This window comes from Motacilla alba, chromosome 1A, assembly GCF_015832195.1.
Source record: "Motacilla alba alba isolate MOTALB_02 chromosome 1A, Motacilla_alba_V1.0_pri, whole genome shotgun sequence".
Lineage (NCBI taxonomy): Eukaryota > Metazoa > Chordata > Aves > Passeriformes > Motacillidae > Motacilla > Motacilla alba.
In genome coordinates, this window is record NC_052031.1 from 49131124 (window position 1) to 49155437 (window position 24314).

Genomic DNA, 24314 nt, shown 5'->3' on the forward strand with positions numbered 1-24314 from the left:
TTCTTTGAAATAATGATCTTCAATTGCATTTCATTTTCATTCTCTTCCTCTCTAGCTTGCTCACATTTTCATTCTTCTGTTCTCTTGTCCTTTGTTCAGCGTTAGATTTAGTTGAGAGAAGAAAGTCAGTCGGCTCTCAGGTTAAAGAGGAACTTCAACCATTTCTTTGACACATACCCCAAACTTGGCTCCACCAGTTTTCCACCTTCCACAAATACTCAGTACTGCATGAGAAATAAACACCTACAAAGTGCTTTCAACTCATATTCAATCACCACAGTAAATACAAACTCTCTTCTGTAATATTCAATCATTATATTTAGTCCTAATATCATGCTTTTCATCTGCAAACACCCACACAAGCATTGGTTAATTTGTCCTCACAGCAGCCCTGACAGGTAGGTAATTACCTGTTATTATCTCCATTTTACACATAAGGAAACTCTGGGTGAAATGATGAAATTCCTAACAAGCACATATACCCACAAATCTAAGCAGGCACTAACTGAATCTGCTACAGACACACACATACACACAGTTGTCCACAAACATTTTAGTGTACACTGAAAATTAGGGACCCACAAGCTCAGTGTAGGACAGGAGAGAGATGCTCGCTTGGCATATTATACACAAGAAAAGGAAATTCTCAGACTGTGAGATTGCCCTGGACAGCAGAGGAGAGGTGCTGGAAGCAAACTGCCAGCTCTCCACAGCACATTTTGTATTTTCTGGGCAGCATTTTATGACCTCCCATTCCTGCAGGTGAGCAAATGTGCAAGGTGAGCTCCTCCTTGCCCCCAGGTACCACCAAGGTTTGATTTAATGTTTCCAGTTTCACAACTGGTGACTGCCCTCGTGCTTATCAACACTTGTTTCTGACCAGAAGTTGGGAAAACACTGTCATGCAAAACTCCCAAGTGAGCTCCTGACCTGTTTGAATGCTAATGACCTCTTAGTGCTGTATCCCACTCATTCTACTGCCTATCAAGCTGTCAGGATGGGAAGATAATAGACCTTGCGGACCACAGGCAGCCGCACACACAAGCCCATAGAAATAGGGAAGAAACATTAGTGGGGAAGTCAGAGAAGGAAAATGAAGATCTGAGTAATTGCCTTTGATCCAGGATGTCAGCAGCCCACAGCAGAGTATCCTGTGTGCAGCAACTCCCCTACACCACAGGGACAGGACGCTCTGTTCCCATCCCACGTGGTGCTCTCCCCACAGCAGCCCTTGCACTGCAGAGGCTCCAGGGACACCACAGAGCTCATTTCAGAGGGTCAGATGCTCAGGTGCAGTTAGACATTGAATTCCCACTTATGCAAGGCAGTTCCACTGCAACTATTAAGCATGAGATGCCATTAATATAGATATATTTGATGTGGAAAATAAAGACCTGTGTAAGGATTTGGACCTTTGTGACTGCTCGTTTCATTGCCCTCCATTCAGTGTGACACCGAGGCTCTCATGGACTTAAAGTCATTGCTCAATGAAAAATACCCTCTTATCTTCCCCTATTAGTTTCTTCTTATTTTCTGAACCCATCACAGCCTCTCTCAGCACAGAGATGTCCAGGGAATTGATTCCATGTTGTCTTCCTTTCACCCCTGCTGTTTTGGATATGACCAGAGACAAAGCCATAGGACAGAGTTTGCCAAGATTAACATACATTGCTTATTGCATAAAAACTTACTCAAGGCCCCCTCTATTCCCTATATCAATTTAAATGTTCTTAAGTCTGTGTCATTGCTGTATTTGGTTTTCTCTGTCAGTTTTCTGCATTTTCTAATTAGGATCCTTTTTTTTTCCCTCCCCAGTTGACATATTTTAATTTTTAATTTCAAATTGCTGCCTCAGCTTTGCCACTAAGCCAGCACAGGCTGCTGCTTCCTAAAACTTAGACAATGACACCAAGGCTGAAACTTCACAAAGTTCTGCCAAAGCTGCTGACTCTGGATTCCTGCATCCCATGTATTCTCTCTCCTTCATCCCTTATTAATTGGGATCAAGCATTCATACCTCAGGAGTGACCTGAGTGACTTCCAGGCTAGTTTAAGGCCTGAGCATCTGCGCAGATGTTGAGGGGAGGCCAGCCCTGTATTGCAAACTACAAGCTGACAAGGTGAGACAAAATGATTGTTCCTGGTAAGAACTGTGGTCCTACAATTGTGCTATTCCTGTTGACTTGCCTGAACACCTCTTATCACCGGCTGGAAGCTGCAAGAGCTCTGGGGCACAGCCACAGTGCCAGCACCACAGGGCCTTGGCCTGGATTTAGCATTCCCAAGTGTTTACAGAAACCTGGAAGCAGTAAGAATAAATACTAAAATAATTCTTACAAAACTTAGAACCCACACACACAGAAAGAGAGAGAACACTCATGTCCATGGTAGGTGTAAGGAAATGGAAAGCAAATCTCCAAATCTACATACTCTTGAGAAAGGAAGTGATGGGGATGGTGGACGTCAGGAACACTGTACAAGGAATTTAAGAACCAAATGAAGGATTTAAGCTGTGGATGCAGGATGAAGATATCAGAAGCTACAGTGCTGAAGACAAGAAGTCCCAGCTGATGTGGGAGCGTGAAGGGAGACAGTGGCATGATGCAAACAGGAGGCTGAGGTGACTGAGCTGAGCCAGTCTGGCCTTGTCCACACCAGGAACAAACCTCCTATGGGAAAGAGGACAACCGCTCATGAACTGGAGTTTTGCAACCATGCTCAAAGTAACAGGGTGGTGAACACAAATGTGAATTTCTCATACACAAAAGACAGCTGCATTAAATGAAACATAACGAAATTAAATTAAAGGAGATCTCAAGATTTCATTTCCTTTCATGAGATGAAAATTAAAGGAATGTATCGAAACTTATGCGAATGAATTTAAATGAAATGAAGTGCAATGAAATGAACATAACAAAATGAATTTAGATGAAATCTCAAGATTTCATTTCCTTTCAAGAAATGAAAATTCAATGAAATAAACTGAAAATGAAAAATGAAATTAAATCAAACGTCAAAGATGAAATGAAATCAAACATCAAAAAATGAAGTGAACTGAAATGGAACTTCATGGGATGAAAGAAAAAGAAATTAAATGACAAAATGAAAGGTAATGTAACAAAATGAAATCAAATTAAATTTGTCATTTTATTTCCTTTTAGAAAATGAAATCTCGAGATTTTATTTAATTTCATTTTTTTACATTTCCTTTCTTTTTAAATTTTTTCATTTCATTTTTTGCACTTTCATTTATTTTCATGATATACATTAAATTTAATTTCATTCCTTGACTTGTCATTTCTTTTTTCTTTTTCGTATTTTAAAATTCCATTTAATTTCCTTTTATTACATGAAGTTTCATGTTATTTCATTCCTTTCTCTGTCATTTCACAAAAGAAAATTAATTCTTGAGATTTCATTTAATTGCATTTCCTTATTTTTAATTTTCTTTCAATCAATTTTATTTCATTTCCTTCCTTTAAGTTACGTTTCATTTGTCTTCATTCCTTGAATGACGATTCATCTCATGAATGGAAATGTCTAGATTCTTACATTTCACTTCATTTCGTTCCTTGAAGTTTTATTTTATTTCACTCGATTCCTTGATTTTTTATTTAATTTCGTTTAATTTCATTCAGTGAAGCTGCATTGATTTTAATTTCATTCCACTTGATTTTTCATTTCATTTCTCGGAAATGCAAACCGCCCATTTTTGTGTCCTGGAACCCTACCTCTTATTTTTGGAGCCCTAAATTCCAGGTGTTTATGTCTGGCGTTCCAGGGTTTGTGAAACGCCTGTGCTCCACAAGCGATGCGCATTTTAAATGAGAATATGCAGCAATTATTCTGGTCAGCTGACGCTGAAGATTTCAACTGGTGAGCCCTGGCGAGCTCTGCAGCCTGATAAACGTGACCGATGGCTGCACCGCACCCAGGGAGAGAGGCAGCAGCAACAAGGGGCACTGAGAATTGATTCAGCGATCTCACAGGGCAGCGAGGCATCTCTCGCTTGTATTCTTTTACTCCTCAAAACACTTGAGTGTGATCCATTCTCCTCGGAGTTAATGTTGAGCATAGCTTGAATGACTGAGAGTTTGACTATGGTCAAATTATTTTGTTAAAAAAAAAAAAAAAAACCACAAAAAAAACAAACCAAAAAAACCCCAACCAAAACCAACCCAAAATTCCTACAGCTGCTGAACTGGAGCTTCTGCAGGCTTCCATGGAGGAGAGGCACTGTCTGCGGCACATCTGGGCTCTCTCTCCCTTTCCTGCCTGCACTCCGATCTCCCAAACGACCTTTAAAGAGAGGATCCCCATCTCTTGTAAAAGCTTTCTGGCGACCTCACTGCCAGCTAAGTTTTCCTTTTGCTGAGTCCGCAGCCTAGCAGAGGTGATCTAAGAGCTCCTGCTGCCCGGACGGGGAGGCCGCGTCTTCCCATTGCCCCTCCTGGCTGTGCATTCCCGCCGCTCGCCCTGCGCTGGCTCTGGGCCTCTTTGTGCAGCCTTCGGTGAGCTGACTCAACTCATTACCCCGGCAAAACCCAGCGGATGCCTTTGTGCAGGGCGGCAGCAAGCCGAAGGACTGACTCACCCGCTCGGATGAAATCACGGCCATTGTTATTAGCAGACCATCTCCGTCCGATAAAGCGCAAACAGCTGCCTTCACAATGGCAAGCTCAGATACGCAGCTACAGAGCTGAGTCTCTGCTGCCGCACATTCCTCTTATTCACACCTCTGCCAGGTGAGCGCGGAGAGCTCCTAATGCACAACGAGATACACGCCCACTCAGCTCTGATGAAAGTGACTCTCGAAGGGGCAGAACAAAGGGCACTTTCTCAAACCCTTAGTGCTGGTAGCAAACTTACAGTTGATTTTTTCTCCTCCATAAATGTTTATGAGAAAAACAAACAAAAAAAAACCCCAACAACAAACAAACAAACAAAACCCCCCATGTTGGTGCAGTCTACTTCTAATTCAGCATTTCACAACCAAACCTTTGGTATGCTGCAAAAAACATCAACATCATCCCCCCCAACCCAAACAAAAACAACATCACCACCACCAAAACTCTGGCAGAAAACATTCAGTCACAAGAAGGGGCACCAAGCACTGATTCCTGCTGTATGTTATTACCTGTTGGCGCTGCAGTAGTACTCACCTTGGAATCTGACCAGGAAAAGAGACTGGTTAGTAGCACAAGGAAATGATGACACATTCAGTACAGCACAGTCATAGAAGATATATTGCAAATGACCTCTAGATCAGGAGAGAAGGTATCTCATATTTTTCCTGGGTTTTCCTTTTTCTTCTCCTTTTCTGTGGCTAGATATAGAACCACAGAATTCATAGATGTGCATGAATCATAGACATCACTGAAAGGTTTCAGAAGCACCACTTAAACAGACTCAAACTTCAGTCATTGTATCAGGACTCATCATTTTATAGCTTTAAGTGCACAGTAGCAGATTCACATCGTAAACTGCTTTTCCTCCCCCATTTTTACTCTTGTTTTTGTTTGTGACAAACAAACTCACCATGGCTGTATCTTGCACAAATCCTGGTGGAAATGAACCTACTTGGACTAGCGGGGAGAAGCCGCAAGAGACTTGGGGATCTTTTAATTTGTCTGTTTCTTCTTCCTCCCTTTGTTGCCTGGGCTAATTTTATTTTTGCATGTCTACAAGGATTCCTGCACGCCTGCCATTTGTGAAATTTTGCATTTTCACGTTGGCAGGCTGGACATTGACCAAGCACCTCTCACTTGCACACTGGCAGCAGACAATGCGCTTTGAATTTTCTCTGCGCGCAAAGGTCAGTGACCCTTCCTCATTCACTTGCCGGTTTCCCTGCTATCCTGGAGCTCACAGATAAGTCATTGGCTGTTTTCTGCTGGCAATTCTGCTTATGTAAGAAACTTCTTTTGCATTTGATGCGAATTAAGGCTCATGAGTTCTGTCACATAAAAGTTGCCTCTAAAAAATTGGAGAAATTGGCAATGCTCTGCCTTCTTCTTCAGGGCTGTTAAAGGCTTTGTCATGCACTCAGTTCGTGGTTCCCCAATGAAATGCAGAGTTTTCAGCAGCAAGGACAGGCTGGGTGTCAGAAGCTTTTTAGTTCATGTCTGTGTTTTAACCAGTAAATGTAACTGCCTGGATCACCTAGAAAACACTAATGGTTTTGACTGACCTCCATGGGGTTTCATCTAAAAGCACCTGAGCCAATTGCTTTGAACAAATATTTGAAATGAGATGTCTGCAGAGCACTTTCTCTCAGCACAGAGGCACAAGCTGGGCCACGGGCCCAGGAAGGGCAGCAAGGTGATGGGCTGCAGCTGCAAGGAGGTGCATGAGGACTTCTGGGGCTGCACTGGGCAGGGATGGGCAGCACTGCCAAACACTTCTCACACCTAGTGTGGTGTAACCCAGGCACCTCCACAAAGAGCTGCAGAAACAGGAGTCTGAGCAGAGCCCTATTCCAGATGGCCACAGGTCTGTTCCACCAGACATCCTTGTTGTCCCTATGATGTGACACTGACATTACTAAAGACCTGCTGCTTCCGAGCTGGGGTAGAGGTCACCCTTCCCCTCGCTGCTGGACTACACCTGCTGTGCCATTGCTCCTGCAGTGCAAAATGTCCCAGCTGATGGCACATTGCTGTTTGAGGCTGTTCAAGCCATGTAGTCCAGGCTGCTGGATCTTTTGCTTCTGACATCCTCAGTTACTCTCCACAAGGGCTGAAGGCAAAAGGGCCTTTCTAGAGCCTGCAGCATTGGGATCCTATTCGGGAGGAAGGATGAGAGGTGCCACTAAACAGAAAAAAATCATTAACAGGTAGCCGTTGTGAAAAGCTTCAAATTTCCTCCACAGCCCACTGAAACCTCCATTTAAAAAACAGCAACCACCACCCATGAACTTGTTTTCCTGGCACAAGAGGCTGGCATAGCAGCCTGAGCAGGTGCTGACATGGTGGCAGCCCTGAGGATCATCTCCCTGGAGCTCCTACCTGTGAGCAGTCCAATGGGAAGCAGCCCTGATCCCGTGGTTTCTGCAGCGTGCTCCAGTGAGCACAGCTGCTACAGCAAACGTGTACACCAATGCAGAGAGACCTGTCTTTTGTGGCACAGAAAACTGCCTGCACATCTTTCACATCAAAAGAAATTTCCATTTACTCTTTTTAGCCCAGCCTTATTAATCACAGAGACATTTCCAAGCAAAATATGGATTTGCAGCAGAACACAGGCAAAAAAGTTCATTCAGACAGGAGAAAGCACAGCTCAGCTGTGCTCATCAAACTTATTTTACCATTTACAAGTCCAGCTTCCTCTGTTTCATTTGTTATGTTTGCCTTCCCACATACTTTTCCTACTTTTATCTCAGTTTACATTCTCTTCTCTCATTAACTGTCTTTCTTGCTTAAGAAAAATAAACAAAATACTATTCTGGCTTTCCTCTTTATCCCTTCCCATTTTAGATTCACAGTGGACTCTCTTGAGATATTCCAGAGGTTTGGTTCTTTCCAAAACATTGGCAAATGTCAGGTAAGGTCAGTGCAGCACTGTCACCTTAAGGCTCCAGTCCTAGGTTGCTAATGTGTGCCTCTTGCACGGGCAACAGACTCTGAGGTGTAAATGAATCACCACAATATTAATAAGGATTGTGCTACAATTAAAACCTGTTGGAAGAAAGAGCAGGAAGGTCGGCAGGGTATGTGGTTAGAGGAGAGGAGTGTCTCTCTCTTTCCTTATGAAGTGGCCTGATCTATGAGAGAGAGGATTTCATGGGCAGAAAATGGCATGGGACACAGAAAACGTCTCCATCCTACAGCCCCTTCTATCGCCCCAAAATTCCCCACTTTGCCCACACCTCCCCTTGTATCTGGAGTCTCCACTGACTTGGGAATAGCCACAATCCTTAGCACTGCTCTTTTGCTGGGAGAAAGACGACTTTTACTGTGGGAGGGTACAAAAATGCAGGCTGACACCTGTGCCTCCCAGCTCCTGCCACGGGCAGTAACTGCAGCAGCACTGCAAGGCCAAAAGCAGAGGCAAGAGAGACTGGGCAAGGCAGCCCCGAGCCTGGCCCCTGCTCAGGGCAGCAGAGCAAGGCACTGGTGGAGTTATCACAGATGCCGGGAGGCTGTCACCTCCTGGTAATTTTGCTGTCATTAGGTGCTGCTCATAATGAGAAATCCTGATTTTACTGTGGTTCTGGTATGTTGTCCATAATTAGCGTGCAGTCCTTTAACACTAATTACCTTAGGTATTAGTTCCTTAGACATCAATTCAAAAAATCACGTGAAAATTTACCTCTTCCTCAAATGAGTCATGAGTTAACACGGGGGTACTTACAATGCACTACTTAGACTTGCTTAATTAGTTAATCTCTGTAAAGGGGTTTCAAATGTATGAAGAGCTATCAAACTGCTAAGTGCATTATCTTCAATTAATTTTGTGCAACTACATCTTCACTACCAAGAGGGTCTTTAGAGTGCTGAGGAAAGGAAAAGGAGACATTGCTTCTGATTTTAAAAGTAACTAATACAGAAAAAAGGGAATTAATTGAAAGATGATTTGACATGATGGGAATAATTGTGAATACACCATTTCTTTTGTTTCAGCCAGAGCTGAATATGAAAGATTCATTATTTTTATTCCTCCTTTGCCTTTGTTAGTCTCTGGTTTCTTGGTTCCATCTCCTCTTGGCCTTAATGCTCTCCCTCTCCCTCACTGAGTATTAACCCTCTCGTTTTCAAATTTATTACTACCTTAGGAGAAAACCAACCAACACACAGAAAGGTTAAAAAAGGCCAAATCACACCAAACTGCTCTTCAAACTGGAGTCACTAAGGTTACACCCTCATGCAAATCTTAAGGGATCTTGTTCCTGAAGAAGCCTCATAGACTTCCCTTCAGAAGAAGACACCAAAGGGCCAGAACAGAGCTCCTGCAAGAGAACAGGGCCACATCCAGCCCAGGCAGTCGTATTCCCTGGACCACTGTGGTAGCCATTAAGTTCTTACTGAGTCTTTCAAAGTTTTCTATTCTCTATAGAGCTTATGTGCCTTGTTAAATATTCTCATTTTACTTCACCCATTAACAATCTGCTTTTGGTGGAGTTCTCTCAAAATGGGTTCTTTGTGCTAATACTCTGTCTAGCTGGCAGCTTTATTCAGGCCAGCTACATTGAATTGGCCTTCCCCAAGAACCTATTTCCTGAGTTCTTTTTCTTCCTTTCTTCCACCGAGACTAACAAAAAATAAGAACTTTTTTTTTTTTTCTGAGTCTGATTTGTGTTTAGAGGTTTTCACTTGCCTATTCTTTCTTTTTCAATAATGATTAATTATCACTTCTCCTTGCTGACTGCTGAGGTCCCACATGTGAAAAATTCAGGCAGCTTGTTTCATATCAATATGCCTGAGCAGTGGTTATGCAGTAGAGTCCCCATCACAGGGTTTGTGAAGGGGACAGGTAATGTGCATTTGCAATAAATTTTTATCACATCTGGACATTCACTCAGCAGTTCTTTGAAAACCTATTAATTTACCTTATTTTATCCAAAAGAAACTGGAATAGAGAATAGACTATTAGATGGCTACAGCTTTATTCTCTGCATACTGTAAAATAACAGCTTAACCTGTTGGATGAGACATTTCTGTAGTAAGTCAGATTTGTGTACATGGTGATCCTCAGCACAGCAAGTTCTCAGGGAAAGAACTTCTGCCACCAAACCAGAGAAACCTCTCCAATCCCTCCCCAGTTCCGTTCTACAAAAGGAACCAGTGAGGGATATTAATTGTTATCCAATCCAGTGGATACTAATTTAGCTGAAGGGCCTGATCTGCTCTAATCAGACTATCTAGCTGAAGGTAGGTACCCACGAAAGCAGCTTGAAAATGGCTAAGTTGTTAGGGGGTACAGAATGAAGAGCAGGCCTACGAGAAGAAGCAAAGAAAGCTTCTTGTCCTCCCATATCTTCACCACTTGCATGTTTGTACAAAAGCTTAAGGGTTCCTCCCCTTCATCTGGTATATCCATACAGACCATACACACAGTGTGAGATGGGTAAGCCAGAAACTATTAAGAAAATAGTTAAACTAGAAGAAAGCCAGGAACTATTAAGGAAAGTCTAGATTGTCTCAACCTTAACCTAAAGCCCTAAATGAACGATTATTGTGGTGGCCAAGGATCATTTAATTCACTTGGGTGTCCCTCCTGCCTCTGACAGAAAGGTGGAATGGAGCCTGAAGAGACTGTGACTGCTACCAGATCCAAAATGAAGGGATAGGGGTCCCTGAATACTGAACCTGAAGTTTACCAGAAGCCTGACATTCCTGAGAGGCATTTCCACAGAATAAACCTAATTGTAGGAGCTTATCAACAGTTAGCCAAAGAGGTGACAGGGCAGGGAGGACGCAGCAAAGTCTCTCTGAACAGTCCAAGATTTTTGCTCCCTCCCCTTCATGACTGTGGAAAAAAAAGGGGTAAAAAATTTCTTCCTCAAAGGGTTCGCTTTCATACCAACATTTCAAAAGATCAATTGCCAATAAATTAAGACAAAACAAAAAACAATGTATGTCCTGGTGGCAAGGGAAGATGCACTCCTTCTCTGTCCCTGTCATGTCAGAAGAGCAGCTCCAGCAGAGCCCTCTGGGCCATACTGTGCCCTTACAGCAGCACTGGTGTGACGTAGTTGGCAGGAAAGAGACCCAGTTCCCCACGCAGGCGTCCTTTCCACCAGGATGGGTTGGAGCTGTCCAGGACCTCTAGGATGTCCCCAGTGCGGAAGCCCAGCTCATCGTGCTCCATAGCATCAAAGTCGTACAAGGCACGGACCCACAGCGTTCGCTGGAAAGGAGAGAAGAGACAGGCAGGGAACAAGGAGCCAGGACTTTGAAAGATCATCTTTGTGACCCCTCTTAAGACCCAGTAAATATATTCACTACGCAAGGACAAGCAGTGCTGAATTTAGACCAACTTGCAATTAAAACAGGAAGTGGCCAAGATGCCACGAAGGAGGGACCAATTACCTGGGACACCCGAGGGACGGTGTTTGGTTTCTCAGCAGCCTCAGTGTATTTGTGGGTATTTGCACCATAAGGTGAAAAGCCAGACTGAGAGCAGGTCCTTAGGAAATTGTGTTCTCATGGCTCTGCTGCCTCTGCCCTGCAAGGGCAGCCAGCACAGCCACATCTGAAGCCAGTTATGGGAGCACAGAAGGATTCCCACCTGAGACCTGCTGGGCTATAACTATTAGGAAACAGCTCTAGGGAGCTGGCCTGGTGCTGGTACAGATATAAAAATGTGTCCTCGGCCAGTTGAGGACTGGGAGAGCCAGCACACAGGCAAGAGTAGAAAATATTGTAAAGAAGGATAAAGAAGGATACTTGTTCTTTCAGGCACTTTTGGGGCATAGGGAAGGGTCTTAAACCTTCTTCAGACTCTCCCCAAGGTCAGGTCCCCAAGGTCCAAAGGATTTAGTGTCTGTTTGGGTATACCAGTTTATTTGGAGTGTGCACTGTAATATGCACTATGGTTAGTGCATATTTCTAAATGGACTTTGCAGTCGAACTCCCACTTTGGCCAGAAATCATATTTTAAAGGACATAGCTTGGGCTTCTTTCTGGGAAATTGTTGGCATCCACACCACAGGGCATGGATAATTTAGGAGGTATGTCTGGCAGGGACAGAGGGAGAGATCTGTTTGAAGGCAGACAAATTTTGATAAATCTTCTATTCAGGGCCCTGCTTAGACCTCGCCCCTAGTTATTTAGTTGGACATGCAGAACTTCCTATAATTGGATTTGTGGCTTCTACATCACTGATGGGATGTAGCAGGCAAAAGCATGTTGTTATTCATTGTCACAGCCTCTGAGAGATAAAAACCACTGTATTTTAAGCTGGATTACAATAAAGATTCAGGGCTTTTGCCAAGAAAAGAGGCATGGCCCTATTTTTAACATGTTCCAAATCATCTAATCCAATCTGGTCTTTTTCACTCATTCTTGAGAAAGGTCTGCTGTCCTTCCCTTCTCTCCTAGGTTCTCTGGTTATGGGCTAAGCTGGACATTTCTTCAAGGAAGAGGAGCATCCTTAGGTCACACTGAACTGATGGGGAAATACTTTGTAGCTAGCAGTGGAGTCACAGGCTGAGGCAGAGAAAGACACCACATTCTGTGTGGGCATTCACATAGTGGGACTTAGCAGAGCAGATAGTGACTGAAGGTCAAGTGCCAGGTTTGGATCCCGTAGGGAGGTGGTCTGGGGTGTCTGCAGAGACACATCTGCATCACACCCACATCCACAGTGATAAGGGGCTCTGACAGCCAAGGGTATCGGGTAGGTGAGTCCTGCTTTGATGGCAAAGGAGGCCTGAGAGATGTGCCAGGCACAGTCAAATAGAGCTGGGTGGTCTCAGGCCTTCTCAGGACTGCAGCAAAAATTAAGGAAGAGACAGTGTGGCTACAAGTGCATTGCAAGACAGGAGGAGCACTGTAGCATGGTATAGCATCATGAGGCTGCTCTACATAGAACTTAAAAAATGTACTGCACATTTAGCTACTGACATCAGTCACTGCCTGGCTGTGGTGGCAAAGATAACTGAAAGCCCTGTGCATTAATGGACATGAAGTTCTACTAGAAGAGATCATTAGGCTTTCAGAAATGTCTTCTGCTGGACTGGTCTTGTGCTTGATCAAAATCCATGGGTGAGTTTGTGCTCATTCCAGTGTCCCAGATGGGGATTGTCCCTATTTTGCTGAGCTCATGCTAAGTTCCCTCTTCCACTGAGACTGCATAAGACTGACCTTGAGAGCAGTTACCAGAACTATGCTCACATAACACTGTAGTCCTACCCTCAGAGTGTCCCAGGAGCAAGTTCAAGTGGCAGGGATAAAGTCATGAGACTCAGAAATGTCTCGTAAGACATGGCCTGGCAGGCAAAATACACTACTTCTCATGCAACCTCCATGTAGGTGACACTGTCCAGACTGCTTGGCCATTGCTAAAGGACTGACTTGGGCAGAGGAGGCCTTCCAGGTGCATCACCTACCGGTGTCTGCTGGTGCAGTGGGTCTGTGTGTCTCCGTTGCATAGCTCCTGCACTTCCTTGGCCAGGATCCCTTAGTCTATGCATCATGTCGTTCCTGTCCAGACTCCCACCATATCTTTCCTAGAAAGAAAAAAGCAGCAGAAAAGTCATGTTGCTGTGGTTTTGGCTGGAATAGAGTTAATTTTCTCTGTAGCAGCTGGTATAATGCTGTGTTTTGGATTCAGTATGTGAATACTGCTGATAATACACTAATGTTTCAGTTGTTGCTAAGCAGTGGCTCACTCTAAATCAAGGGCTTCTCAGTGTCTGGCCAAAGGGATATTCCATACTCTAGAGCATCATACCCAGTATATAAACTGGGTGGGGTTGGCCAGAAGAGGCCAATAACTGGTTAGGGACTGGCATCAGCCAGTGGGTGATAAGTAATTGTATTGTGCATCACTTCTTTTTCTTGAGCTTTATTCCTCTCTCTCTTTTTGTTATTTCCTTTTAAATAAACAGAAAATTATAATAACAACTATTTTTATTACTACTACTACTACTACTACTACTACTACTACTACTACTACTACTACTACTACTACTATTTACTCTATTTCAATTATTATTTTGTTCTTATCTTAACTCACGAGTTCTACTTTTTCTTGATTCTTTCCCTACTCCCACCCGCAGGAGGAGGAGTGAGTGAGTAGATGCATGGTACTTAGTTGCTAGCTGAAATTAAACCATGACACATATATATTCTGAGATGTATAAATGAGGGGATCTAAGTGTTGTTAGCAGGCAAGGAGTCAGGACCAAGCCCACACATTAATAATTTTAGATGTCTGCTTCCAATAAAGTCCCTGTGCTCCAGTTCTGTAAGTAAATGATCCTCATGGAAGAGGTCAGCTTAGACTGTTTTATTTTGGATTTCAATTTTAGTAACTGAAAGTTGACTCTCCTCAGCTGTGTTTCACAGCTGCTGGGACAAATGGTCAGAGAGGGGCTTCTTTGGTCTCTAAGACTTTTGGAGAAAAATTAAGGTTGTTCTAACTGACAAATAAAAGCCATGCTTGCAAGGGGACTTCAGCCAATCTGGAGTTATTATAACCCAGTCCTGTCCACTCCTTGCTCTTCCTCTGTCCCATATGCTGGGGGAACATCAGTTGTGCTGGTGCAGCTGACTGTATCTGAAGACTCACTACTTTACTTTTTCTTGGGCTGCTCCATAGTGTAAAGGACAGCAAGCAGGCCTATAAATCTAGTAGCCAAAATAGCCAAAGAAGAATGAGACAAAATCAAATTCAAAGAGAAGTAGCCATAAGACCACACATCTAAGTCATATCAACACAAACTGGCCCAGGTAGATGGAGAAAAGAAGTAGGAAACACCTAGGAAACAAGTTCTCTTTTGTGTGCACAGCTGAGAGATGCAGATTATTGACAAAATGACTGCTCACTCGCCACCAAGCAATGAAAGCCAATGTTTCATATGCCTGGGCTTGATGGCCCAGCCCCTTGTTTCTGGTAGTACCTGTTGCTGCTGCAGTATGGGAACAGGATGCTCTAAGTATCTCTTGGATATAGAATGATCTTCTCCAGCTGCTCCTCCCATGTGGAATCCTTCCCGACCTATCCGTTCCAGGCTCCCACCACGCCTCTCCTGAAGGAAAAAAGATCACAAAAGTGAGATCACTTCTTACCACATCCTTGACTAAAGCCGTGCAGTCATTGCACACTGAGCACTACCACTACCCACTACTCTGCAGGCTCTTTCAAATAAAAGACCCCGCCTCTCTGAACAGAAGAACAAATCAGGAATCCTGTATTTTAGATCTTTGTCGTAGCCACTCTCTATCTGAAGTCAGGGTAGTACTGGGAGGTGCTGGGCTGAAAATATGGCTACTGATGTGAGGATCAGCACAGGAGCCAAGCTCTTTCTTGAAATACTGCCCTTAGAATTCATTCGTCTCTGCACTAATATCTATATTGCAATCATTTTATCATATGGCTGTAGCATCTAAAAATTTCAATTGTGAACAGAAACTCCACTGTGATGAGTGCCAAACATACTCTGCTGTGCCCATCACCATAATAAATGTACAGAGAGTTTGCCAAAGCAAACTTGAGTTCTGTTCTTTCATTTGTCTGTCTGCATCTTGGAACAAATGCATCTCTTTCCCTTCCTGCTCACAGTCAGCCCAAACAGGTTGCTATACTGATATACATGCATACAGGCTTTGCTTCCCCATGCACAGAGACTCGTCGCTGTGATCTCTCTCTCACAGATCCCAGAGCCTCTATTTTAAAACCTTACTAGAGCATTTTTAAAGCTCTGTATAAGTGGCCTAGAACAAGACAACAACCCAGGCCCATTCTTCAGACTGAAAAATGTATCATCTCTCATTTTGAGCCAGCAAGAATGACCCACATGCAGCCTATAAAACTTTACTGCTGTAGTCAGCAGGTCACATACTTTCTGCCTTGCCTCTACTTGCACATCCTGGTAATTTAATATCAGAGTCCGTTTCCCAGTAAAGCAGCACTTTGGTTGCTGCAGTGACCAGGCATGTTCACTCCCAGTACAGGGAGTGCAAGGTGTAGCAGCCTCTCCTATGTCATTTGCTTGTTCCCCTGGCACAAAACCAGGCATTCATTGGACTGGGATTTGTCTGCCTTCTCAAACATTGACTATACCTTCCCTGAAGGCACATCTTGTTCCCAGATCTCCTATGTTCTTCTCAGCAGTACTTTCCAGTTCCTAGCAGCCAGGTTAACTGCTCCAGGTTCTGCCCTCTGTTCCTCCACATTCCTTTTACTGTGTTTGCTCAGTAGCAGAAGATGGACAATTCTGAGCAGACAAACTTGCAGGTGTAGTTGTACTCTGGGTGCGTGCAAGGACACTAAGAAAATAGACTCAAATTCTTCGCAGTCATAATCCACCAGTCAGCTCTGTACCTGCCCTTAGGACATCTAGGCATTTCAGTAGGGTAAATCCTGCTTCCCTTGGAATCTTAGAATTTCAGCTCTGAGGTCTTAGCACAGCTTTAACAAAGCCCCTCTATTCAGATTTGAAGAATCAAAACATTCTGCTCAATTATACAACTCTACATACCACTGAATCCACTAAGAATCTGTGTCTCAGGCCCCACCAGTGTAGTTAAGTGGCTGGATTTCCAGGGACAGACTGTCTTCCTCCTCATCCTGAGACATTCTCATGGGATGAACTCCTTACACAGAAAGGTTTCTGACTGAGAAACTCTTAAGGACAGTTTGTGTTTACCTTTTCTTCTTGGCTGTTGTCCCTTAGGAAGATCTGTTTCTGCCTGGAGATGGAAGTTGTCTTGTAGTAGTCCACCAGCTTGTTTAGCGAGTGAAATTTCTCTGTCCACAAGTAATAGCTACCCTTTGAATCCCTCATCACTTTGAAGTGTTGCACATCATCTTCATGCCTGGATCCCAATGGAAAAGAGATCATCAACAGATTGCACTTTTACCTTTCTTGAAAAAGTGTTTTCTAGAAGGGTACCAAATCTTCTTGCCTGGCCAAATCTAGACTTCTGGAAAGTCATGCAATAGCAGTCCTTGTGCGTACTGGACCCAGATGTGGCTCTGTTTCAAAAGACTCATTGATTTGCAACCACAGAGTGCCCCAGGGCTGCCCAGTCACAAAGGACTATCAGAACAAAGCGTAGGGTTTTAAACCCTCTCTTTTGAAATAAAGGTCACAGGAGCTTCCAGGGTGAAAAAGTGCGGTTGTAGTCTACCCAAATGCCTCTGCAGGTCCTGTTAACATCTAGTCTGCATTGGCTGTAAGACCTGTATTACACCTTTACACACCATGGGGATCACCACTATATGCAGACACAGTCATGTGAAGCCATACACTAAACTTTAAGATGGTAAAAAAGCTAGTGTAACTAGATTCTAGTGTAACTAGTGTTATCTAGTGTAACTAGATAAATCTTGTGTAACTTACTACAGGTCATTCTCCCTATTCAAAAAGAAAAAAAAAAAAAGGAATTTTCTGATGCTGTTACAAGCCAAATTAACAATCTCAACCTTCTGCCCCTTATTGCCCCTGCACCTCCCCTCCTCTCACCTCTTGTCTGATGTGTACAATTCCTTTTTGCATCACACGTGATCTGGCTTTGGTACCCACCTCCTTGCCCTGTGCAACTCCAGGCACTCAAAACACTCTTCTCAGAGGCTACATCTGCACAAATAAACTAAATGGGGACAGGCAGGGACTGAATGCTATCCTTGACTGTTACAGCCCCAAGCTGTTGAAGTGTTAGCATGGTTGTGGTTTAAATGGAAAAGCCCTCCCTTAGATAGTGCTGGGCCATGGTTAGAAAGAACAGGCCAGGAGCTGTTCACAGGGAGCTGCTTGAATACAGCTCTTCTGTTTGGTGAGGAGAAGAGGGTGTAGCCATACAGATTTGACCTCTAGTTCACTGCTTGACTTCAGGGCCAGAGAAAGCCCGACTGTGCTTGATTTGCTGGTGTTAATTGGTGCAAATGTAACCAGAATGTTTTCCTGCATTCCTTCTGGATACTTTTTGAGCTGCCTGAATCAGCACGTACATACCACTTGGAAAAGACTAATCATGACTTGTTAATCATGACTCTAATTTAAAACTGGTTATCAACTATTTGACTGAAAATTGGGAAATCAAATATCATTTAAGAGCTCTGCTTTGAAGCAAATGGACTCATAAGTGCCGGGCTACAGCAAGCTGCTGAAATGCAGCTGGGCTGCAAGCAATGAAAAACCAGTCCTTGTCCAATGGCTGTTTAGTGACCTGTGGGAAATAAGTTAACAATGTAATAATAATCTCTTCATAGGTAGCAGCTGAATTCTTGAATTTGGTAACCAGAGTTGTCAGGGAATTAAAACAAATGGAAGACACATATCAAGCACAGTGGGAGACTTTCCCTGTACCATTCTGCTTTGCTGTAGCTCTTTCAGAGAAGGAGGTCACCAGGGGATGCAGCTTTGGAATGGGGCATTCACTGTGTCACTTGAAAAGAGGCAGAAACATTTGGGAATCAGATGCCTAATTTGTTCTCATTCACAACACAGCAGCACTACCAGTGACTGGCAGCACGCAAACTTCTCAAGAGCCTACATCACATTAGGAATCCTTAAGAGAGGAGGCTAGGGACACCATTAAACAGGTAAAGAAGCAGGAATATGCTGTTAGAAGCAGATACCTGACAGAGATGGAGAAGTCACCTTGAGAGTTCTGACTGGCTCGGACGATGAAGCAGCCGACTCCTTTGCTCATGAGAAGGTTCTCTGCTTCGTGCCGGGATATCTTCTCATCAAACCAGCTGTCAAGTGGGAAAAATCATGGAGATGTGAATTAAGGTGAGGAATAAAAAAGTTGAGGGTAGGGAGACATGAATAAGCAGGGTGGAGGGAAGAAAACAAAAAGATCAGAGGAGCCCATATGGCTACTCCCAGTGGCCACGTATATGCTGAGGTACAGAGATGGATGGATGCAGACCATTTTGTTTGAGTAGTAAAAGCATGTACAGGCAAAGAGAACAATGTAAGTTTTGGTCTGCTAAGAAGTAACACTCAGCTGAAACTGTAATTACAGACACAGTACAAGAAGGTGTTAGTCAAAGAAATTTTAAATGACAAATGTGTATGTATACATATATATACACATAATTCTCAGACATACACATCAAATTGCTTTTTGGCAAACTGATTGAAAATTACTGGGTGTGATGGATATATTGCATGGAACACACATAAATTTTTAGTAGAAGCAAGCCATGAAAGTTTTACTACTAATAAATCGGTTCCTGCAAGAGTTGCAATATCACAAAATTACAGAAGCACAGAATACATAAGCACACTTACACAAATCTAGCCAGGCATAACAAACAACAGCATAAGGCACTGGACTAATAATGAGGAAGTCACCATAAATAGTAAAAGAATATGATGCCACTAGGAATTTTTCAGCAGAGAAACACAAAATCACATACATTTGCATATGTCCACTCCATAGCTAATAAGATTTACAACCTGCAGTCTTTGACTTCACCTAATATGCAATTGCCTGTATTGCATTAAAATGAAGGACTGTTAAGTTCCTACATCTCTCATTTCTGCTTTGGAATTCGTTATTATCACCACAGTCTACCTATGTATCATTAGCAAAGAAAAATCAGATGAGCCTTGATAACCAATCTCAATGATTACTTAATCAGAGAAAGATGGGCAAAAACAATCCATCAAAAATAGGAGGCAGCTTTCATCCCTATGTCTAGTTCTGTCATCTGGGCTGAACTGCTTAAAAGTGCAGACCTGGCACTTAGAAAAGTGTCAAAGTGGAAATATTTCTTTGCAGCTCTTTTACAGAGAAAGCAACATGAGAAAAATGTATGTGAAAAAAGAAGCTGCCAGTGCTCCTGAGTGATGGCACCGCCCTGTGAAAGTGCGAACAAGAACAACTGACTGGAAGATCTCATCCTCCTGAGGCCCAAAAGTACAAGCCTGTATTTGCACAGCAAATGAATAATGTCCTTCAGCTCAGCCAAGCAGGTTGGCTTATGTCCAAAAAGGCCAGTAAGTGCCACCTCCAAAGGGAACAGAGGCACTTATTTGTAACCTCAAAATCCCTATGTGCTCCCAGTATGACTGCTCAGGGCACCAGTGCATTACAGCCACAAGTACTGGGCTTGGTGCATGCCCTGCCTGTTCACCCCTGAAATGCTGCAGCACTTCTGAAAGAAGAGGACAAAAAGAGGTGCTTCTGGGAGCATTTCTGCTGACTGAAAGGTTGTAAAAATCCCATGCACTGTCATATTTATGGCACAGGGCTGGAGAGCATATTTAACATGCATTCCAACACGCATCAGTCCTTTCTGTAAGTGCAGTTCCATCTCCTCAGCGGGAAGAGAAAAACGCAGGTACGCCTGTCCCCTGAGAGATCTGTTTGTGTGCGAGAGAGGGAGGGCAGGGCGGCATGTCTGGTCTATCAACTCCGCCGATGCAGAGTGACAGCAGCTGTCACAGTCGCGCAGCACTGCACTGACCTCTAGTGCACCGACAGAAGCTCACAAGCACTTCGGGACGAGGGAATGCGGTGGCAGGGTGGGAAAAGGGAGTCAGCGTCGTTCAGAGTCGGAGGGGAGAAAATTTTTTTATAATTCGTTTTCAGAAAGATCTCTCGCTCTGCCCTTTGCTTCTGTGTCTGCTCCCAAGATTTCACATCATGACTATTCTCCCTCTCTCTGAGGACATCTAAATGCAATTCTTGCCACATCCCAGCGTCCCTCTGCACAGCAGCAACTAAAAGAGTCACTTGGGACTGACAGCGATCATCGAGATCCATTTAGCTCCGAAAGAGCAGAGGATGCTTTGGGGTAGAAATACGCTGCGCTGGCAGAACCGTGTGTAGCATTATGGCAATCCCTGCCAGCCCCAAGGTGCAGGATGTTATGCCCAGCACTTCCCCTGTCCTGTCCTCTGCGTGTGCATGCAGACGTGGTCCTGACAGCATTCGGGGGAAATATGCCATGGTGGTGACACCATTTCTGTCACACTTACGGGGGAACATGGAAATCAATGAAGTTCTTGGGAACGTAGCCCTCGTGACTTCTGAGCTCAGCCTTGTACCACTCTTCCTGGGAGCTCAAAATCTGCAATGGAGAAACGGATGGAATAAATGTGTCTCCTGAGACAGGCAAAAGTAATGAAGATTCAGGAAGAAACCTAGAAAGTCTTGTAAGAGTAGAAGAAAATGGTACACATTGTCTACTCCCCACACACAGCACAACAAGGTTAGTGGCTGATGACCACTTCAGAGCAAGCAAGCAATAAAAAAGCCCAAGTAGAATTACAGAGATGGCTTGTTAACTTTACCCCTTTGTCTGACTGCCGGTCCATGTATCTCTGATGCCTGTGAAATGGAGAAATTCAGCTTTGAAGGACTTAGTAAGGATTTAATTTATTTTCTGTCCTGCCTTTTGTAGTTGGTACTGGAGCACCTCAGATTCACAAGGGAAGAAGAAAATATCAGTGAAAACTCCTCTGACATATGGGTATGGAGGGACATACAGCTGTGTCCGTGTGTGTTATGGACGCACAGATGTTACCATGTGCTCTCACCTGTCATTTCACATGAGATTCTTTAGTGGGTTAAAGCTTCAGCTGCCCTGAGCTTTGCCAAGGTAGACATAAGAAGGAGGTAAAAAGTGTTTTCAAGACACTGTTATACTTAGGAGATTGTAGGATAGCTGGAAGTGAGTCCACATCACACACTGGAGCAGCTTCAAGTGTGCTCACGTTAATGTTAACTGTAATGGTCCTTAGAAACATCACTGCTGACCAGGGAGGGCCCAAATTCACGACACCCTGGCTGATGGCCCAAGATACAGCCCTGAGCTAGAGGAGAGAGGACAGGAATACAAGCACATTGGGATTTTACTGCAAATGTTGTGGTCTTTAGTGTTTTGTTTGACATTCCAGCTCCTGGGACAGGATTCTGCTGTATGAAATAGACCATGTTCCTGCTCTTTCTGGTTTTGGAGAGGGGCCTAAAAGCATGAGCCATGACAGTTTTAAAAGGAAAAAGCCAGTGGAGAAGACTTAATTTAAAATCTATTGTTAACAGTAATAATACTTACTTTGTGAGCCAGTCTCATGGTTTTGGGAGCCTAAGGCACATTTTAACTGCTTTGTATTGGGAACAGGATGTTACTGTCTCTGGAGCAAATTCTTCATTGCCTTCCCTGCCACGCAGCCTTTTTCAAACATTTGGATTCAGAAAAGTTAAGGAATGGAAAGCTGTGGAATTCCCTACTTCTATAGTCCCTGCTGTCCTCGTGCCTGGACGTTGGGTTACGGATCTTTTTTCACTGCTGTGGCCAAACACGGGATGATAGCTACTTTCTGCTCATGCTCGGGCCCTGCTCTGTTGGACGTGAGGTTTCCAGAACGACCCACCAGCTGTTTGCCACTGCAGAGCTGGCACGTTTCTCTCAGTGTGTCATCCTCTCAGAGAAGGTGTTGGGGGGGGGTAAGAGGGTGGATTTCCTCCTGTTGCTGCTGGTTGAGGGCCTCATGTTTCCTGTTCTGTAATCTCTACATCAATACTTCACCTTATCTGCTTCATAAATCAGCAGGTTGTTGCAGGCAGCACGAGGGGGCTCATGATGGGGTAGGATTGTGTGTGTGCCTATGCCAGAACAGAGTTGTTACTCAGGCTGATTTACTGCTACTATGGCTTGGGAAGCAAAGGCGTTGTTTTGTTTACCTCAAGGACATTAAAGCAAGAGGCAGTTTGATTTTTCCAGCAGTGAATTCTCTATGACAACCAATAATAATAAAATTGGTGTGTAGTGTTGACACTTTTTATCAGAAGATTCCAGCATACTTTGAAAGGAAGCTCTAGCTTGTAATGATTTTACAGGAAGGGAAACTGAGGAACAGAAGGAAAAGTGACCTGGCCAACACCATCACCAGGGACTTGATGGAAGTCTCCCGAGTAAAAAGGCACCAGTAAAGGTCATGTGGTAGCAGGGACTGACTGGGCAAGAATAAGAGTGTTTGTCTGTACTGAAGAGAGGCAGTGATTTCTCCAGAACCTTCTCACAGCTCTTTGGAAAGATTTGGTACTAATGAGCTCTGGATGCTATCAACTTTGTCTAAGGGCCAAGAATTAAAAGGCCAATAAAATAAAAAATGGTTGTGATGGAAAAGGCAAAGCTGAGACTCAATATCTGATTATTAGCTGGAATGTCTGTGATTGCACAGAGGGGTAGCAAAGGCTCCTCACCAAACAGGGCTGTACATCCTATGGTTGTACATCATCCCTTTGGACAGTAAAGGAGCTAAGGCCTTAGGGAGGAGTAATACTCGGGCATTTTCAATGGAAACACAAGATCTGGGGCTGAGAAGTGGATAAATAATTAGGGTGAAACTTCAAGTGACTTCATCTGTGGGACTTTGGTAAAGTTAACAAGAACTGTTCTATCATAACACATACAAATCAACTTTAAAGAGACTTCCAGAAGCTCTGTATTGTAGATGATGAACTCTACTTCTACCATTGCCCTATTGTCAAATTTCTGCAAGGGTGTATATAATGTTATTAGACCAGGACCTCTTAAACTATTCCACTACGTGTCTAACAGTCTGTCTCATGGAATTTTCGTCTTCTATTTGCAATTGCCTAAGATCCCTGCAGCATCTAACAATAATTACTAACAGTGAAAAGTTAGATATAAATTCTAGAATGGATAAGAGCTATCTTTTAAACAGTTCAAGGGCCGGAAATAAGGAAGACAGCAATCCCTCTGGACAGAACTGATCCTGCCTGCGTTTAGACATAGTCAGCATAATGGCAGTCACTGTGGATGGTTTACCTGGTCAATGAAAACAGGACCCTCAAAATCTGTCACCAAAGATCTTGATCTGTGTCCCAGCAAAGGTACATACCCTTCCCTGCTGACTACTGGAGGACTGCAGGGCAACTAAATCCACAGTTCATGGACATAAAATCAGGAAAAGTGGACAAAGACTCAAGTAACCTGGGAATTGTTGTCTATTGCAAGCCCTGTGTGAGAGGAGTATCCTGCATTTGTATCCTAGTTTATAGATGTGTCTTCATCTGTTTTGCAAGGCAAATGGAAGCACAAGAAAGATGTGGAAGCAGTCTCAGAAAAGCTGCAGACTGTACTTACCTTCAACATATCCCCAGCCTGGAAGCTCAACTCGTCTTCTCCAGAAGCAGTGAAATCAAACTTGGCAATGGCTTCCATACTGTGTCTTGGGGGCAGAGCAAAACTGGAAGAGGTAATGTCAGATATTTGTCAGCACCTATGAGCTACTGGGACTGTGGAGTCCAGCCTCTGGAAAGCTGACAGACAGTGCTGGGATTTGTATGTGGAGAAGCACTCACTATCTAAGGGCAGCCATTAGTTACTAGACATGGAAAGACATTAGCAGGTAGAAGAGAGGGTGTGGCTGAGCTGTAATTAGCTGAAGTCAGTAAGTACAAATAACCAATAGTGTATGTTTACTCCCACAGATCTCTTTCTCTAGAGCAATCTCATGGGAAAAACATGTATAGACCAACTCTGTCACAGCTCCCCATAAAGCAAGTGACTCTGTCCTGCAACAGAAAAATGCATTTGTCCCCTGCAGCGACTTACTCTCTGCCTCAGGAGTGAGTCAAATTGCTGACAAAACAAACAGGGCTGCAATAAATATATATTTTATTCTTGGACATGGGCCACAATATGGAAGGTTGAAA

General features: G+C 43.7%; 1 protein-coding gene across 4 annotated transcripts in view; it reads right to left on the bottom strand.

Annotated features, from left to right (window-relative positions):
- Positions 1-8610: 8610 nt before the first annotated feature.
- GRAP2 (GRB2 related adaptor protein 2) overlaps positions 8611-24314 on the bottom strand; it is a 40694-nt gene continuing 24990 nt past the window's right edge. For all 4 annotated transcript variants that reach the window (XM_038154258.1, XM_038154260.1, XM_038154259.1 and 1 more), the window contains exons 2-8: positions 23743-23845; positions 20606-20697; positions 18250-18369; positions 16316-16484; positions 14567-14695; positions 13052-13171; positions 8611-10848 (exon numbers count right to left, since the gene is read on the bottom strand). In XM_038154258.1, the coding sequence (XP_038010186.1) occupies positions 10669-10848; positions 13052-13171; positions 14567-14695; positions 16316-16484; positions 18250-18369; positions 20606-20697; positions 23743-23820 (888 nt within the window). In that variant the 5' untranslated portion in view covers positions 23821-23845 and the 3' untranslated portion in view covers positions 8611-10668. The remainder of the gene's footprint in view (positions 10849-13051; positions 13172-14566; positions 14696-16315; positions 16485-18249; positions 18370-20605; positions 20698-23742; positions 23846-24314) is intronic.